This window comes from Copadichromis virginalis, linkage group LG6 (assembly GCF_057382275.1).
Source record: "Copadichromis virginalis isolate Kocher_CV1m ecotype Utaka linkage group LG6, C_Virginalis_male_GT1.1, whole genome shotgun sequence".
Classification (NCBI taxonomy): domain Eukaryota; kingdom Metazoa; phylum Chordata; class Actinopteri; order Cichliformes; family Cichlidae; genus Copadichromis; species Copadichromis virginalis.
In genome coordinates this window covers 35218943-35237677 of record NC_140623.1, presented here as the reverse complement: position 1 = coordinate 35237677, position 18735 = coordinate 35218943, and the positions used below count along the sequence as shown (strand labels likewise).

At 39.7% G+C, this 18735-nt stretch overlaps 2 protein-coding genes across 2 annotated transcripts; both read left to right on the top strand.

Annotated features, from left to right (window-relative positions):
* Positions 1–707: 707 nt before the first annotated feature.
* Positions 708–8919, top strand: calhm1b (calcium homeostasis modulator 1b). Its single transcript, XM_085460944.1, has 3 exons — positions 708–807; positions 1390–1977; positions 7338–8919. Exons 2-3 carry the CDS (start codon positions 1432–1434, stop codon positions 7845–7847), a joined length of 1056 nt encoding a protein of 351 aa, XP_085317070.1. The 5' UTR covers positions 708–807; positions 1390–1431; the 3' UTR covers positions 7848–8919.
* Positions 8920–10370: 1451 nt separating this feature from the next.
* On the top strand, positions 10371–18713 carry LOC146708324 (RING finger protein 122). Its single transcript, XM_085460155.1, has 7 exons — positions 10371–11049; positions 11240–11605; positions 13182–13335; positions 14755–14797; positions 15289–15330; positions 15961–16043; positions 17825–18713. Exons 2-7 carry the CDS (start codon positions 11581–11583, stop codon positions 17943–17945), a joined length of 468 nt encoding a protein of 155 aa, XP_085316281.1. The 5' UTR covers positions 10371–11049; positions 11240–11580; the 3' UTR covers positions 17946–18713.
* Positions 18714–18735: the final 22 nt, after the last annotated feature.

The window sequence follows — 18735 nt, the reverse complement described above, 5'->3', positions numbered from 1 at the left end:
CTTTGAATCGGTTAGACAGTTTTTACCAGTAAGCAGTATGAGGTTGTTTAGATCATTTCATAGTATACTATGAAATGAACGCATTTAGCCACCTACCTTTGTTCAAATAAAAACAATGGTGTTTTATATGCATGAATAGCAGAGAGTGCCTCTGTCTTTTATCTTCTTGTGGGTTTCTAACTGGTTTGTCAAGCTCTATTACAGTCAGTGGGTCCAGGTGCTCTAAAAGAGTTATGTGAAATAAAGTAATCAATATGTGATAACATTAGTAGTTATATTTTAAAAGTGAAGCCTTCGATTTGATTCTTCTGGTTTTGATTACGCAAGTGAGAACAGGCTGAACCCTCACCTCTTAGACAATTACATTTTCCAGCCAAAGCCACAGATATTTGAATGGGTTGAAAGTGTTTTTGCATGTCTTCGTTGTTACGACTACACATTAACACAACTACACCCTCGAAGTTCGGGTTTCTCGAATAAACCTCACCACACACTGCATGCATATTAGCAAATAAAGGCATTCCCAGAAACGATGGAAACTATATGTTCCCTTTAACAGGTGTACTTTTGAGAATGCGGGGTGAATCAGAATTTGTTTTGGCATCACACTAAAGACAGGTGCCTATGAAGGGAGGGGCATGATGACAGATGATGCTGCTCGCTTTGGACAGAGAGTTCGAGAAGCACCTTTCAGTTGGTCAGGGGTATGATGATTGCTAAGTACAACAGCAAAACTTCTATTATGGACACTGTCCTTATATGGTTTTTTTAAACCTTTGATCTATTCATTGACTCTTGTTTAAAGAGGTAAGTGTATTTTATGTATTTCTTGTATTTATTCCTCTATATTAAACCGATAGCCCAGTCCACATTAAAGCTGTTTTAAAGTAGAAGTCATAGTTTACAGAGATTATAATATCACTATTTAACATGGTGCCTTTAATAAATTATGTTTTATGGCCTAATTAATGAATATGCAGTAAGTTCCAAATGCTTTAAAGATAAGTAATAATCACTTTTAATAAATTTTGACAGTCCAGTGTTGTGATATTTCTCTACCTACTAAGCCTCTAATTCAATAGAAAAAGGAATGCAGAACCAAAAGTCTATTTATCACTTACTTGACTGCTTAATAACACATATAGCATTTGGCCTGATGGTTTATTTTCCCTTAAAATTCAACATTCAAATAGTTGTTTCACAGTATGGCACTCCAAAAGTTGATCTTTGCCATCTTTTATAGATTTCTATATCACATGTAAAATATTTGCAATTATTTTTTAACCATTAATAAAGATTTTACTAGAACCTATAATCATTTCTCGTAAAAATCTGATTTTATGCCTTTTTTGCCTTATCTTAAACATGTTACTGTCCTTTTTTTAACAGGTTTAAGTATTTGTGAACTAAAGACCCGACACATTTCTCAAGATGGATAAGTTTCGTATGATGTTCCAGTTTCTCCAATCCAACCAGGAGTCTTTTATGAATGGAATCTGTGGTATCATGGCACTAGCTAGTGCTCAAATGTACTCAGCGTTTGAGTTCAGCTGTCCCTGTATGCCAGAGTATAACTACACCTATGGGATCGGACTGCTTCTTATTCCTCCCATATGGTTCTTTTTGTTAGGTTTTGTATTGAACAATAATGTGTCAGTGTTGGCAGAGGAGTGGAAAAGACCCACTGGGAAAAGAATCAAGGATCCAACAATCCTGCGCTACATGTTTTGCTCAATCACACAGAGATCTTTGATTGCCCCTGCAGTGTGGGTGTCTGTCACTCTCATGGATGGGAAGAGCTTCCTCTGCGCTTTCAGCATCAGCTTGGATATTGACAGGTTTGCGAATTCCAGTGTCATTCAAGGAATGTCAGAGACGGAGAAGTTAAAATTCCTGGCACGTATCCCTTGTAAAGACCTGTTTGAGGATAAGGAATTAAGAGAGGCAGCATCGAGATACATCAAGTGTATATCTCAGGTATCCCATTGTTTATTTGCAACCCTGTGTGAGTGGTTTCTAAGTATGACTTTCTGACAAAATCAAGCAAGGTGTGCAATTTCTCTCACCACATTTATGAAAAATATTAATAGTAGCTAAGCTGGTGGCTATATGCCATGATGGTTGTTTGATAAGCCACTTCGATAGCAAACAAAAAACTTAACTTGTATAGCACTTTTCCAAACACATAGTTACAAAGTGTTTACCCGTTTGAAGAAAAAAAAAAAAGGCAGACACCACATGATCCAACATTCAGGCATTCATTCCAACATACACACTTCCATACAGGCAAATAGATGCAAACTATGGCCCAAATAATGGGAGAAAGATTAGGGAAAGCTACCCTCAATCAAGACTTTTTGGCAGTGGTTGAAAAGAAATCACTGAATCGGCTGAACTCGTAGGCTGACAAAGGCTGTTCCAAGGTTATAAGCTAGATAGACTCTGGTTTTAATGTAAAGCACACGGAACAAATAGGAGACCTTCATCAAATGATTTGAGTGATAAGGTCTCACCAGCTTTGATATACAGTGCAACCATAAAGTATCCTTTACTTGTTCCACAATTTTTTATGGTACAGTCTTATTCCAAAATGGATTAAGTTTATTTTTCTCTTCAATATTCTACACACGATATCCCATAATGACAAAGTGGAAAATTGCTTCAAATGTTTAGCAAATTTATTTAAAAAAACAAAACAAAAAGCATAACATGCACATAAGCATTCGCAGCCTTTCCCATGTCACTCAAAATTCAGCTCAGGTGTATCCTATTTCCACTGATCCTTTGTTAGACGTTTCTACAAGTTGATTGAAGGCCACCTGTTGTAAATTCAGTTGATTGGACATGAATTGGAAAGGCACACACCTGTTAAGCCAATGAAGAGAAGCCACTGTGGGAGAAATATTGACTTCTCTTCATTGGCTCCCTGTTAAATCCGGAATGAAATTAAAAATCCTTCAACTCACATACAAGGTCTTGATTAATCAGGGCCAATCTCATCTTAAAGATCTCAGAGTACCAAACACCCCCAGTAAAGCACTTTGCTTTCAGACTGCTGGACTACTTTTGTTACGTAGTGTTTTTAAAAGTAGAATGGGAGCCGGAGAATTCAGCTTGGTTCTTCTGTGAAATCAGCTCCCAGTTTGGATTCAGGAGACAGACACCCTCTCTACTTTTAATATTAGGCTTAAAACTACTCTTTTATACAAAGCATATAGTTAGGGTTGGATCAGGTGACCCTGAATCCTCCCTTAGTTATGCTGCAATAGGCCGCGGTTACTGAAGTCATGATGCATTGAGTGTTATTTTATTGTAGGGTCTTTACCTTACAATATAAAAAATGCCTTGTGGTGACTCACATTGTGATTTGGTGCTATATTAATACCCTCAGAGAGAGGATTCTGTCGAGGTCCAAATGGGCACACTAGATCCCATCATCCATACATTTAAGTAGTTTGGAACCACCAGGACTCTTTGTGGAGATGGCCGCATGGTCAATCTGAGCAATCAAGGTAGAAGGGCCTTAGTCATGGAGGTGACCGAGAACCCAATAGCCATTCCACAGAAATCCAGCCTTGCTCTTTCTCTCGACCCTGACGAGATTAAACAAATATGAAATAAATATTAACTCTTTGGCCTGAATGCCAAGCAATATGTCTGGCAGAAACTGGGCCAATACCATGCCTACGGTGAAGCAAAGGCTGTAAAATCTATGTACATTTTCTATTTTTATGTATTTATTCATTTTGATAAATTCGTAAGAATTTCAAGCTTTTTTTTTTTACTTAGGAAAACTTATCATTAAGGGGTGGGCAGAATTTTGTGTTGAAAATAAATTTAACGAAATGTGGAAGAAGTAAAAAGCTATAAATACTTTCCTGATGCACTGCATATGCAGGGGCCTGCTCATGTAGAGCTTTACGTGTTAATAATAGGACTTGCTATGAAGAACTGAGAGATACAAGTGAAAAGTGAGTTAAAATAATCAAGGCGAGAGAAAATTGAAGTGTCGACTAAAAGTTCCAGATAGTTAAGGTCTGACTTTTGAAATAGACTGGACTGGATGAGTTTAGACATTCTTAGAGATTAAGATATTAGACAGCTTAGAGATTCAAACTTTAGATGTTGTTCAAAGATGATACCAAAAGCTTCTTAGAAAATGATCTAATTACCGCCGATGTGGGGCCGATGTGCTGACTGACCTCCTTAGTGAAACTGTCAGGGCCAAATACAAGAATGTTACTTATAGTAGAATTGAGAAAAAAAGATAACATTAAATATACAAGTGTGAAATAAACAGTGAAAACACTGCATTTAGAGGATACACCAATATATCTTCATCCAAAAAGCATATTAATAGCCAAAATGGGAAACATACACCGATCAACCGTAACATTATGACCAACTAATATTGTGTTGATTCCTCTTTTGCTGGCAAAAAAAGTCCTGACCTGTGGATACATGGACTCCATTAGACCCCTGAAGTTCTGCTTTGGTATATGGCACCAAGATGTTAGCAACGGATCCTTTAAATCCTGTAAGATGAGAGGTGTGGCCTCCGTGGATCAGATATGTTTGTCTAACACAGGGGTCCCCAATCCCAGTCCAGGAGGGCCGGTGTCCCTGCAGGTTTTAGATCTCACAATGGGTCAACACACCTGAATCACATGATTAGTTCATTACCAGGCCTCTGGAGAATTTCAATACATGTTGAGAAGGTAATTTATCCATTAAAATCAGCTGTGATGGATCAAGGACACATCTAAAACCTGCAGGGACACCGGCCCTCGTGGACTGGGATTGGGGACCCCTGGTCTAACACATCCCACAGATGCTTGATTGGTCAACACCTCAAACTCTTTGTTGTCCTTCTCAATCTATCCCTGAACCATTTTTGCTTGTTAGTAGGCCTCATTATCCTGCTGAAAGAGGCCACAGACATCAGGGAATACTGTTCTCATGACAGGGTGTAAATGGTCTGCATCAATGCTTAGGTTGGTAATATCAAGGTAACACCCACGTGGATGGCAGGGCCCAAGGTTTCCCAGCAGAGCATTATCAAAGCATTACACTGCCTCTGCCAGCTATCCTTCTTCATAGTGAATCCTGGTGCCAAGTGTTCCCCAGGTAAGCAATTCACATGCACCTGACCATCCCAGTGATGTCAAAGAAAATGTGACTCATCACACCAGGCTAGCTTCTTCCACTGCTCTACGGTCCAGTTCTGATGCACACATTTTTGGTGGTTGACAGGGCTCAGCAATAATAATAATAATAATAATAATAATAATAATAATAATAATAATGTGAGGCACTGTGTTTTCTGACACCTTTCTGTCAGAACCAGCATTAAGTTTTTTGAGCTACAGCAGCTCATCTGTGGGATTGGCCCACATGGACCAGCCTCCCCACCCTAAACTCGTCAGTGAGCCTTGGTTGCCCGTGACCCTTGTTCACAACTCTTCTTTCCTTGAACTTTTAATAGATACTGACCACTGCAGACCAAGAACACCACACAGCTGCAATTTTGGAGATGCTCTGACCCAGTGGCCTACCCATTACAATTCGGCCCTTGTCAAACTTGCTCAAATACTAACACTTGCCCATTTTTCCTGCTTCTAAAACTCAGCTTTGAGAACACTAATATATCTCACCCACTAAAGGGTGAGATGATAAGGAGATAAATGTTATGTCTGATCGGTGTATGAGCCAATCATGTTGTTCCATTGACACAAGTGCACAATAGATGCTCCTGAAAGTTTTAACATATTATTTTTTCTCTGTCTACTGTAACCACAACATGAATTTTATTCTGTGCTCTAGAGCCATAATAAAGCAGCTTTAGTTGTTAGTGGGTTTTTTCAGGTTTGTCCCTATGATCATAAAGAAAATAACTTTTATGGCCTTCTCTCCATTCATTTAGCCGTTTAAAAATAAACCCCCACATACCTGCCTAAAGATTTTGCTAAGATGGGAGCAAAGCGGTGAGCTTTGCTTCTTGAAGGACTTTGGTGTCATCCTTGCTGATTTACACCAACGGTTAAAAAAAAGACATTTATCATTGTGAGTGGCCAATGTTTGTGCTGACTACATCTTCAAACACAGCAGAATGAAGAGCTGAAAGATTTCAAGCTGTTTTAAGGGATCTTTCGAGGCTCTTTTGAGGGAAGTCTGGCTCATGTGATCCAATTTTTAATTATGCAGATTTCTTTTGTTTCCCTGGCAGAAACAATGTGGATAAACAGGCCAAAACCAAAATAAATAGAACACAAAATGTCGGTATTGTCCAGCTGCTGGTATCAGTCAATAATTTCTCCATTAAAAAGTAATGGTAGCTGAATTCCACAGTCTTGGTATTGTTCGTGCTGACTCATTGTCACTCGAGTAGCTGACTAGAAAAGACGTATTGTTACTGTTATTAGTACCACCTGCAGTTTTTCTCCATGGCAAGTCAAAATGACTGACAACAAAATGACAACACTGCCCTTAGCTGACAATATTTAATTTAAAAAAAATAAATTGGTGAGTTTGTATTTGGCTGTTTCAAGTATTGTTCGGCTGAACAGATTTAGATTTGACTCTTAAGCTAACTAAATGAATAGCTAAATAAGGAACCAAAGATTCACCATCTTTCTAAACTGTAGAGAGTTGTCCTTTAAAAGGCATTTACGCAATCAAATTTAATTCACAAAAAAATAATAATAATATGAATAATCTAATTAAATAAAACCATCAAAAGAGTACCAATGTGGGCCCTCGTGACCTCAGTGTCTCTAAAATCCTGGCTTCAGCCCTGGCTGTCATTTCACTGAACTATTTTAACTTCAAAACAAGGAAAACTAATTTTAGTTTCTTCGCTTTATTCCTCAAAGACTGCTCTTAACTTAAATCTCCCTGCCAGACTATAATTCACTTTACAGTTTGAGCTCACTGAAGCTTTCCTGCTGGCTTATTAGAGCAATAGATAAGCCTTGAAATTTATTATTCATGGAACTGGGACCTCTTCCACTTCTTCCAAAAACACCCACACTGTTATTTAGGTCTTTGATCAGCTGAAGGGCAATTATACAGGCTTAAAAGTAAGATATCTCTAAAAAGTCAGTTGATATACAGATTCTGTTAATGAGCTATGACGCTGTCAAGAAGCTGCTAAATATGCCTTCTTCACCACATCTGATTTTCAGTAGCTGCACAAGCACAGATAAATCAGAAGGAGTGAAGATTAGCAGGATGTCTATGTGTGATCCTTCTAACATCTATAGTTTGTTTATAGTGCATCATTAGAGAGCTCAAAATAGTGGTCATTTTGCTGGATTTATCATTTCTGCATTTCACAGGCATGCGGATGGATGGTTTTGCTCATGATGACCTTCGCTGCCTTCCTGATCCGAGCTATTCGGCCATGCTTCACCCAGGCCGCCTTCCTCAAAACCAAATACTGGTCCCATTATATTGACATTGAACGCAAGATGTTCGATGAAACCTGTAAGGAGCACGCCAAGAGCTTTGCCAAGGTTTGCATCCAGCAATACTTTGAGAACATCAGCGGAGAGATGAGAAGCTTCCACCGCCATCACAGCAAACACGACAGCGACAACGAAGATGAAGACACGTGGAAGAGTGATGAGGAAAAGCTGTTGGGTATCAGAGCCCAGGATGATATGAACAAAGTTTTGTGGAACTGGCACACCTGTAAACCACCTCTGGCTCTGAGAAAAGAACATGAAGATGGTGAAAAAAAGGGGGAAATGAATGGAAACATTAACGGGGAAATAAATGGGTTTGTAAAGAGTCACACTCACGATGTGGAGAAAAAAGAGTGGGCGGTGTATTACAGTAAGGTCTAAAGAGTTCAAAGAGAAACTATTTTTTTCCAGAGTATTTTATTTGCGAAAGATAGAATATATATTATTGCATTCTGCACTGCAGTTTAAGCTTTATTTAAACGCACACTATTTTAACTGACTGGTTGACTGATGGTATAATCTATATGTATGTAGCTATGTATAATAGATTTTAAGAAAACAAAAACTGTCGACATATTTCTGGTTCACATACAGTTCAGTTTACAGAGAACATGTCTGGCACTGGGTGTAATCCAAAGTCTGTTGTTTTCATTTCTGTGTTTTATCTGTTTGTCATGAATTATTGTCGAAAACACGCTCTCATCGTTCCCCAAGGGACTGAGCTTGTGCGGAAATCTGAAGTCTGTAAATTCTAGGCTGCTAATAAGTGCTGCTTTATCAGGCTGATAGTAAAGCATTATTAGAGCACACTGGAGAGTTCTCATTGATAACACTAATGAATGTTTGTATTGCTCTCAAGTGCAAGGCCACCATAAATATTCCCAGAGCAGAACTAAACAGAAATGAAAACATCGCTTAGAAGAGCTCCGTTTACGTCAAGCACCCACTGTGTCTCGTGCAACCTATATCTTAAAAAAACGATGAAAAGTTGATCTTGTTAGCGATAAAGGACACTTATTTCTGTATGCACAGAGATTTTTCTGAAACGGCTTCTTGCCTTTTCTGCTGTGGCCTGTAGATGAATAATGGCAGCTAACTGAGGCTGCTGCGCACCTGAGATTACTACGTGGATTGTCTCTGAATATAACGCTACAGAAATACTGCATTTGCAATAAAGCAAACCTAAGATTTATGCAAAAACTAAAGGTTGCCGCAGTCAAAACAATTTACATGTCACTGCGAAAACAAGGTCTACATTTGCATCTTCTTTATTTGCTTGCTCAGCCCCAATTCTGTCACTCACTCCCTGGTAAACCCTATTTTACAATCACCGAGCAAACACTTTGCTTCTGTTCTATTTGAAAAGGCTTTTAAATATTTATTTCAGAAAAATGTAATTAAAGCTGAATGTGTAACCTTTTTGATATACCTATATAAAGATGGGTAATAAAAAGCGTCTTATTACAGTGTTTGGCTATCATATGCCTCTAAGACAGCATCAGTGGAGCGTCCAATGCTGCTGGAAAGCTGGGGTAACTTTCTTTCAAAATATATTGTTGTCCTGATGGCGGTGGTAGAAATGGTATCTACAACACTGGTCCAACATCTCCAAAATGGTTTAATTGCATTGTGATCCGGTAACTATGATTTTCACATAGGGTAAGGGTTAGGGTTAGTGACCCCTCGTGCTCTGTGCGGGTACTGTCATCCCTGAAGAGCCCATTCTCTTAGAACAACAGAAATTTCCATAATTTCAGAAAATCTGTCAAATGGAATGACCTTTCTCCCTAAAGGGATAAGCAGGTCAACGCAAGAGCAGCAAAATGCTCCAAACAGCCTAACAGAGCTGCTGGACTCCCTCACTATAGAGGTGAAGAGTTCACGTTTTTCCTTTAATTTGTCTCCTGTCCACGTCATCAGCAAGCTGTCAACACAATGGTGTTTTTCCCATATTTCACAAGAGGGCGTCCTGTTACCAAAAGCATCACCTTTCACATGCCTACAGTGGCAACACAACCTTTGGCTACAACACATCGGGTCAGTCAAACTTGTAAGAACCCAACAATGCACGCACTGTGTTAAAGAGAGTATTTAGGCTCGTGCTTCTGTGCAGCCAATCCAGCTGTTCCCCCGTACTCAGGAGTAATGCCATTTCTAGAGCATGGTGGAGGAAGGAGGAGAGGAGGGGTAAATGAAAATGGCATGTATCCTATTGAACTCTCTCCCTCCCTCTTTCCCTGCCCTTAGGGATTAGAGGAGCAGCACTCCCCTTGACCGCTTCGCAGCTTGCCCAGTAGCCCAGCAGCTGTTCTCTCCCTCAGCGAATTGGCAGCCAGGGCTCCTGGTGTGGGGGTGGCATGAACACAACGTCTTTGTCTGTCATTTTTCTCTTCCCACTTTTTATCTTATCTATACAATCTCATATGCAGACGTACTTCCTGATTCATGTTCTTTCTATTGGTTCTCTTGTCACAAAGCAGTGACATCATCATTTACATATATATATATATAATATTAGATCAAACAAAGCAAATATTCAAAACAAAAGCGAGTATCACACTATTACAAAAATACCGTTTGGTTATGTGTGAAGTGAGGAATGACGATGAATCATTTATTCTTTTTCTGACCTCCATTTCACACAAATGGCTTTGTTTTGGTTGTCAGGACATCAGCCATGCGCATATCACTGACCGGGGCCTCCCTTGACTTTGCTGCAAGTGTCTCTTTTCTCTCCCTCTCACATATACAGGCACAGGGGTGTGCGCATACAGACACATACACATCAGCATGCTTGCAGGAGCCCTATTCGCCAGTGTCTGGCTCATTCTGCCTTCCTTCTGCCTACAGATTGGAGGACAGAGGTAGCAAGGGAGGGCTGAGGGAGAGGAGAGTTGCGAGGCAAAACGGCTGGTCACATGAGCAGAGATCTGTTTACAAACCCAAGGCAGAGCAGAGCAAGAGGAGGAAGGGAAAGGCGAATCGCAGGCTCTCTCTCTGAGCACCATTATAGATTGAAAGAGGAAGAAGGGAAGCCTGCCATGACAAAGCCAGCTGGAGGTGCAAGAGGCTGAATGCGACACACGCAGACACACTCTTGCGCACACACCGCCTTTGTCTCAGATTTTTTTTTCTTCTCAATTGAAGCAGCAGATGGTTAGAGGGAGAGTAGGATCCCCCCCTACGCGCACACACATCCACTGACTGAAACACAAACACACACTCGCAAGCAAAACACCAAACCCAGCAAGAGGACTGTTGTTGACTGCATGGAGCTGTCCTCACTTTGTTTGGGCTTTGAAGGAAGCATATCTTTGCCTTCTGTGCTGAGGAGAAATATCAACTGCAAGATCAGAAGACTGGAGGAGGAGACAACAGAGGAGACAAGAGGGGGATGAGACTTGTGAAAATCCCCTGTTAAAAAAAGCAGCTTTTCGAGGAAGACAAAGCACAGATTAATGTCAGATAATTGCCTTCACTGGGTGAGGACTGTCATTTTGAAAGCTAGCTGTTACTGAGTTTCGTGAAGGGACGACACTGCAGACACAAAGTGAAGTCAAAGAGGCCCCTTTCTGGTGGAAATGTAAGTATTTCCTGTTACAAAGCAGCCCGTGTTGTTTACCACACTGCGATCAAGCGAGAATCAGTTTCTCACAGTAACAACTGCTGAGCTGCACCTGGTGTGAGATATATGAGAAACAATCATCTCATCTAAACAGGTTTTCTTTGTCTCTTTTCTCTTCTGTGATGACATCATTCTCACTGGGATCCAGGAGCACATGAGGTCTCCAGTCCTGGTCCAAACCTCAGTCCCAAATCTCCCAATCTTAACACAGAGCGGTTAATCCAGATTTGGGAATGTTGGGCAGCACAGATTGCTGAGCCAACAAAACCACACCTCCAGAGGATTTGTGGAATCTGAGCAAATCTTGATGGTTGTTGTTTGCGGGAGCTAGCACAACCCAAGAAAAAGAGCAATCCAGCTCAGTGTAACTGAATCTAGACTCCAAAACAGATTTCAGTGTCCGAAGCTCCAGCCCACGAGTTTGGCTTGTCTCCAGCCTTTTCCTGACAGGGCCTGAATTTACTGCGGCTGCCTTGGGAGTCACATTTCATGCAACCATTCCAATGGTGTAACGGTAAGTGAGTGGATTCCTTGGCACTTCTCTAAATATATGAGAGATGGAAGCACATGTACTTACTTCATAAACTAAGTTACTTAGTTGCTGGCTGTTGGCTAATGGGATTCAGATAATGGATGTGCTTGTGAATGGGCAAATTGCAGGGAGTGGAGGCCTTAGATAGTGTTTTGAAGAGTGAGCTGAGAGCACTTAAAATAAGCTGCTTTCCAGAACATGTTGTTTCGTTTGGGTTTTTTTGTTGTTGTTGACAACTGTGACATTTTATTCTGTTACCTTGCTCCATATTTTTATTTTTCTTCTTTGGGGTGATTCCTAATTGTATCTTTCATTATGCTACAATAGGTCTTTCCTATGAAACCCTCCACCCGGTTCTTGTAAATCCCCCAACCCCCAGCCATGTCAAATTACCCTTCCCATACCCCCCACAGTGTGCAAGCTGTACCCATTCATTCACTCTAAAGAGAGACACATGGACATTTAGAGGCTGGCAAAGAGCATCCTCGCTACAAATTAATAGGAACACATGTGGCCTGTGGAAGTGGGGCTTCCTCTGCTATTGTTTTACCAAATGGCCCTTGTCCCCCAAGTTCATTCTGTTTAATGCATCACACCCCCCGCCACCTGCAACGCACACATATTTCGATTGTACCACACAGACACCACGCAGCTTTGCTTTTCCATCCCCGAGCGCACACACACGAGCTCACACTCTACCAGTCATCTCTGTAGTCTGTGGAACAGATGGTGGTGTGGCGGAAGTGATGTCTGCCCTTCATGTTTGTCTTGTTCACAGCAAATTAACGCACAGTCCTATGAGCGTCTCAGTTGCCACCACAGTGCCAGTCACAGTTCCCCAGACACACCTGCAACTAAGCACTTACTAAATTTGAACCCTTAACAAATGCTGTAAGTAAAGCTTGTGATTTTTGTGGAGTTTACCTAGAGTGTCACATGCGTTTGCAATTTATAGTTCCACATCAGCAGACACACTCAGTTTTACTGGCACTAGAAGCTTGTCCATGTTCTTGTTAATGATCAACGTTTGTGTACTTGTCTTCAATGATTAATCTTTCTTTTCATTTTATATTGGAAATAAAGTGTTTATGATTTGCCAATAAGAGTTTGGGCGTTCCCCTTATTCCTTAGAAAGGAAAATTACCTTCAGCTGTCTACCAGAGTAATTGCTCAAACAAACGGCACAGTCTAATGTTTATGCTATCAGTTTCACTTTAAACTGTCGGTGCTAACGGCTGCATACTTTAAATCTTTGTAGATAGCTGGATATAGTGGGAGATTAAACAATGCTGCAGTCTCTTTTTCAGCATCTCTCTGTTTAAAGCTGAAGAAATGCAGCTTTAAAAAGACAGCCACCCTAAACCAATTTCAAATTCATGACCTATAAAAGAAAACAGGATTTTATTATGTTTTTCTCTCTCATGGGCATCCCATCAAAGAGTTGAAATGAGAAAGTCTTCTAATTCCTCAAACTTGATTTTACATGTTGGACTTTTACCTTAGAAGGTGGCAAACAAGTTAAGTATGTAATCTGTTATTTCAAAACTTTTCCTGGTAGGATGCCAGTGTGGTTTGGGTTCTCAGCGTTCTGAACACTACTGCAGCATGGGGTCTGACATCTATCACCTGCCGCTCAATGTCTATGTCATTGTTCTGGGCATCGGCCTCTTCGTCTTCATGCTCAGCCTCATCTTCTGCTGCTACCTTTTCAGGTAGGTCGGGCGAGTCTGAGATAAACAAACCAGTAGTTCGAGATTTTCGGGCAAGTTTGAGCAAGCTTTGGAACACGCTACCACGGCAGCTTCAAATTAATTCCTAACCACCTTGGCAGTCAGCTATCTTCACGTATTGATGTGTTAATGTTAGCAGCGAATGTCATGCAAGTTTACCAAGCAAGTGTTGAGCTGCCAAAGGTGTGACATGTTGTTTAGAACTGTTAAAACACAATTTATGCTTGGATTTCTTGTGTAGAACAACAAATATTCTCTATATAAGGCAAAAGCAAAGCACTCAGGAAAAAAGGTTGCTGCTATTCATGAACTCCAATCATTTTTACTGACTCTGCAGTTCACCACAGAGTATTTTAGCACATTCTACTTCATGTCTTTCATTTTTGACTATATATTAGTCATTTTGTTTCACTCTTCTTGCATACATGGGTGTTGGGTTTCTTTTGGGTTTTTTATTTTTTGGGGGGGAGGGGGGGGGGGTTTAGTGGAGGTGGGGGAAATAATAATACAGCAAAATGCTGCATTGATCTCTTTTGTTTATTGATACATTTTACCCATATATTAATTGGTTTATTAAATCAATGTCGGAATGTTTTACAATGTGTTGAGAGTTGTAGAATCTTTGTATTATGATAGTAAGATAATTGTGGGCAACATACTCTAACAGCATTATATCATTACTTACCCTGTGATTCCCTAGATTTCAACGAAAGGCTGTTAAGGCCACTATATGCCACGTGTACAGCACCAGTGCAGGAAAATTAGTGACCACTGGCCATCTAAAGCAAAACAGAGAAACAAAGTTACTGGAGTTTCATTTACAACATTCCAAATCAATATGAATGCTGCGTGTTGTATAAAGTTCATGTGTTTGTTAAAGCAAAGTGTATTTCCTTATGCTTAGTGTATTACGTTCATGAAATGATATTGTCAGCATGTCAGCACTGTATTTTTGGACCATTGTGCTACACCCAATAAATGAGGTTAGTGCAATTAGTGTAAAGAACTCATAAAAAATGTCTGATTTAAAAAATAAACAAATCATTTTTTAAAAAAGACATAAATATTACAACTAATACTGTTATCAGATTTTCTTCAGATAGTAATGAACATCCTGCCAGGCTCAACATGATTATAAGTAACGTTTTGAAATATTAGTCGAGAATAAAATTGCAAACAAGTTTCTATAAATGTTGCTAATTTAACCACAGTAATGGACTGGAGGAACAGGAAATGCGAGCAGTTCTGTGAAATTAAGTTAGGATTGTGTGTGTGTGTGTGTGTGTGTGTGTGTGTGTGTGTGTGTGTGTGTGTGTGTGTTTATCTTGCAATCACAGGTCAGGATCCACAGAACTTAAGTCACAGTTGTTACAGATGTTGTTTTCTTTGTGTCTCTCCCAGGTTGAAGCAACAAGGAACTAGGGAGCAGTTCAGTTACAATGAGGTATGTCAATGCAGTATCTGGCACTGTGGGTGCACATGTAACACCAGCTTCTTAGGCCTGTTATAAATACAAGTGTAACATCTTAGGCTGATATCGCCAACTGTGAAATCTAACACCCCCTCTTTTAGATGACCTTGAATCCATCTATGTGTCGCTACGTTCTGGTTTTAAAATGGTAATCCGTGTGATGAGGCCCCATACACTAAACTGGTAGCAGAGTGTTAACAGTGTAGCGTGTTGACAGTTGGTAATAATGCTTTCAGACAGGGAAGGTTGAACAGGAACTGCAGGTTTTTTTGTTTTCTCTGCATTTATAATGTATTTTTTCACCATGTAGGAGTAAATCAACACATATCAGTTATGTTTTCACAAAAATGCCCGTTTTACACTGTATCTTTTCTGCCGTGTAACACCCCAGTTGACCCATGATGCTGACGCATAGATCACATGACCCAACACATTTCTTCTTTCTCTCCCCTTTTATTCTGCAGGTGGTGCTGAAGGGGGCAAGCAAAAAATTAAGCCTTCTTGGAGTAAGTCATAGTTTCTTATAAAATGTGAACCAGACCTATGTTAAACAATGTCAGCTGTTTGTTGCCCACATTGTTTATGTGCCAGTTTAGATGAGATCATTATGTGCTGGGAATGTTTGGTTGGTTCATTCAATCAGTTTCTCCTTCAGACGTTATTAGCATGCTGCACGTACTCAGGGTGGAGATGTGCTGAAAATATCTTAAATACTGTCAGTGTGAGAGTGCCTGCAGAATGTAGGGCTCCAGGAATAACTGCACTCATTCAAAATGCATTATAAAAAACATCTCTGTCCTGCCTCTTGTGATTTTGTTTAAAAAAAAAACAACAACTTCTAAGTATTTTGTTTAAAACCAAGGCTTAGGGCTAATTTTGGTATAAATTCAATATCCAATTTCTCTTTTTAGTTTGAAATAGCCCTGCTGCCTGAAAACACAGTTAAGATAAAAGCACATTTTCACAACACTGACATACTTGCACTTTAAAGCAAAACGGTAAATTAATTTACCACTTAAATTTAGCTACAAAAAGGCAAGTGTATTAGGTTTGTAAGGATATATATATACATATATGATGTCTATAACCAGAAAAAAGCCAACCGAACTAACCTATGTGTCGTTTGTGCTCTGCAGCAAACCTGTGCAGTGTGTCTGGAAGAATTCAGGACCCGAGATGAGCTGGGAGTGTGTCCGTGCTCACATGCATTTCACAAGAAGTGAGTGTTAATAAAACAGTGATGTGAAAAGCTCAGTAGAAATAGTAGCTGCAATTATATGCCGTTCTCTTCGGTTAAGTTAAATTAATGTCATTCTCATTAGGCGTGGCGAGATCACAACAAACTAAATGCTTTGTGTGGGACACACTGAGAGGCAGCCTTTACTTTAATCTTAGCGAAAAGAATAAACACAAACGGGTTGCAATGTCACAGTGATCCTGTGAGGACAAATCTACTTAATTTGAATTTAATTTACCCACTAGATTAATAAAACAGGCGTCAGTGAAAGCTACAGGTTGTTTTGCAATAGCATTTACACAACTGTTTATTTCCCCTTTTTATTCCAATGACTGCAAAACTGTTTTTAACTGTTAGCTTGGCTGCTTGTCTGTATGGTTGCAAATATAACTATAATCAAATATTGATACTATCGATTGATATTAGTGTGATTGGATCAATGCTTTGTTTCTATTCTCTCAGTTCAATATGCAGCACTCTGAATTGTGCTAAATAAATTATTCATTTATTGATTTTTGGGAAATAAAATTTTTTATCTCAAACCAAACCTTACTTCACAACCCTGCTTTAGAGACGGGCACATTTACAGTTTCAAAAAATCCAGTTTCGTAACACATGAGAATCTACAAGGTGTGTTTTGTTATGTTGTTCTGTTAGCTAATTATTGTGGAAAGTAAAAAGCCAAGTGATTTAGTTGTCATTAAAATGAGCCCAAAATTAGCAGATTGTGAAATTCTACTTAGAGGGTGCTCATAAGGTTGATTATAAAGTCAGTGGCCATAAATGGTTAAAAAATATTTTTCTTATTCTTCTAGAAACACACAAAGAAAAAAAAAGGTTAAACCAAATGCTGGATGTAAAATTTTAATTGGGGGAATTTTAGTGTTACTTAATATTCTCACCTGAGGACAGAGCCAACCTAGTGGACTGGTTTTCCCAGCTTCTTGTTTTTGTGTAACACCGGTTAAGCTGTTTTTTAGGTTAACCAGTGTTACACTAAAGCAGTGGTTCTTTAACTTGCACCACACTGCCCATTCTGTCATCAATAATTAACTCTAAAAAGGATCCAGTTAGAATTTTTGTAAAGTAAGTGTGAGTGTTGTTTCACCACTCTTAGAACTTCTACTTTATTATAATAGGTGGCACAAACAAAACGCTGTTTCGTAGTATTTAGACATGGTCACAAAATTTGGTAGCAGTGATGTTATTTTACATAATCCAACAGCTTCATATAATCTGGTAGAAAATTTGACAAATTACAGATTATATTTGCGATCATATCTAAATACTTTAGTATTGATGTGTGCAAATGCAAAAATGATGTGAAAAACATTTGCAGCAGTTGAAAATCCCAAGGAAGTAGAGCAAGAGAGTCCTGTGTGACCTCTTCTGGTGGCACTTTTAAATGACAAAAGTTACTTTACTTTCTCCAAAAAGTGCAGAGGCGTCAGTCTAGCTCAGTGGGTGAACAGGTTACAACATGACGCATGGCTGAGATGCAGCAGCCTGTGCCCCTTTTCTGCATGTCGTACCCCTCTCGCTCCACCCATGCTCCACCGCAGCAGTACTGCTGTGGGAGATGTTTTCATTTCAACAGGAAACAAAGTTCTTTCCTGCTATTTTAAGCTTTAAAAGTTGACTTAAAAAAAAAAAATCCCCCAAAACTAAAGCAACAATAATAGTGTCCCGATAATAAATCCTGAGTAATAAAAAAAACAGCTATGCAGTATTATTTCAAGCTGTTATTTTTCTTGTCCTGTCAGGTGCCTGCTTAAGTGGCTAGAGATCCGCAGCGTGTGCCCCATGTGTAACAAGCCCATCCTGCGGCTACACTCGGACGCTCCCCAGGGTGCCGAGGGGCCTATGGACCCAGAGGAGGTGTGAACGAGCCATCGGAAGAAGAGAAAAGACTCCCTTTACAGAAAACACACACATTAAATACACTAGAGAAGATGAACAAAAGGGTCATCTTGAAGAAATGTTAAAGAGCCCCAAGTAGCAGCTTTGCTGCTGACCTTTGAGCAGTTATGCTTTCGTGGGAACTGAATATTGATAGCACCAACATGATTTGGTCAAATCAGTCAGAAAGGGTGAATGAATAGGATCTTTCATTAAAATGCTCCTAGTTCTACTTCCATGTTGCACTGTTCACCAAAAAAAGAAAAAAAAAGACAGGAAAAGGAGCAGCAATAGAAAGTTGGATCATTGCCACTGTCACTGGACGACTGGTGCAACACTGCCGGAGAGAAATGACTCTACTGGCATTGAGCAGGACATCAAATTACAGGATCAGTATGGATACCTCTAATATCTCAGGGGTGTTACCAATACAGCCAGCACAAACCACGTCAATCACCCTATAACCCTGTGCCATACATGCATCTTCAATACTGCCAATTTAGGTGAAATGCTCCAGGAGCCAGAGGCAGCTACACCCTCTGGCTGAAACAGACCAGCCGGATTACAACTGCGACGATTTAAGTAGATGATGTTGTTACCGATTGTGTCCCAGGCCCTTTTCCCTTTAAAAAAAAAAAAAAAAAAAAAGAGACTGATAGAAAACTAGTCTTGCCTGTATCTATTGTATGTAATGTCTCCCTATATATATTGTCCTTTTGTATTTTAAATAAAGCGTCATGTAATGTATTGTAACAGCCTTGGATTTATTGAAAGG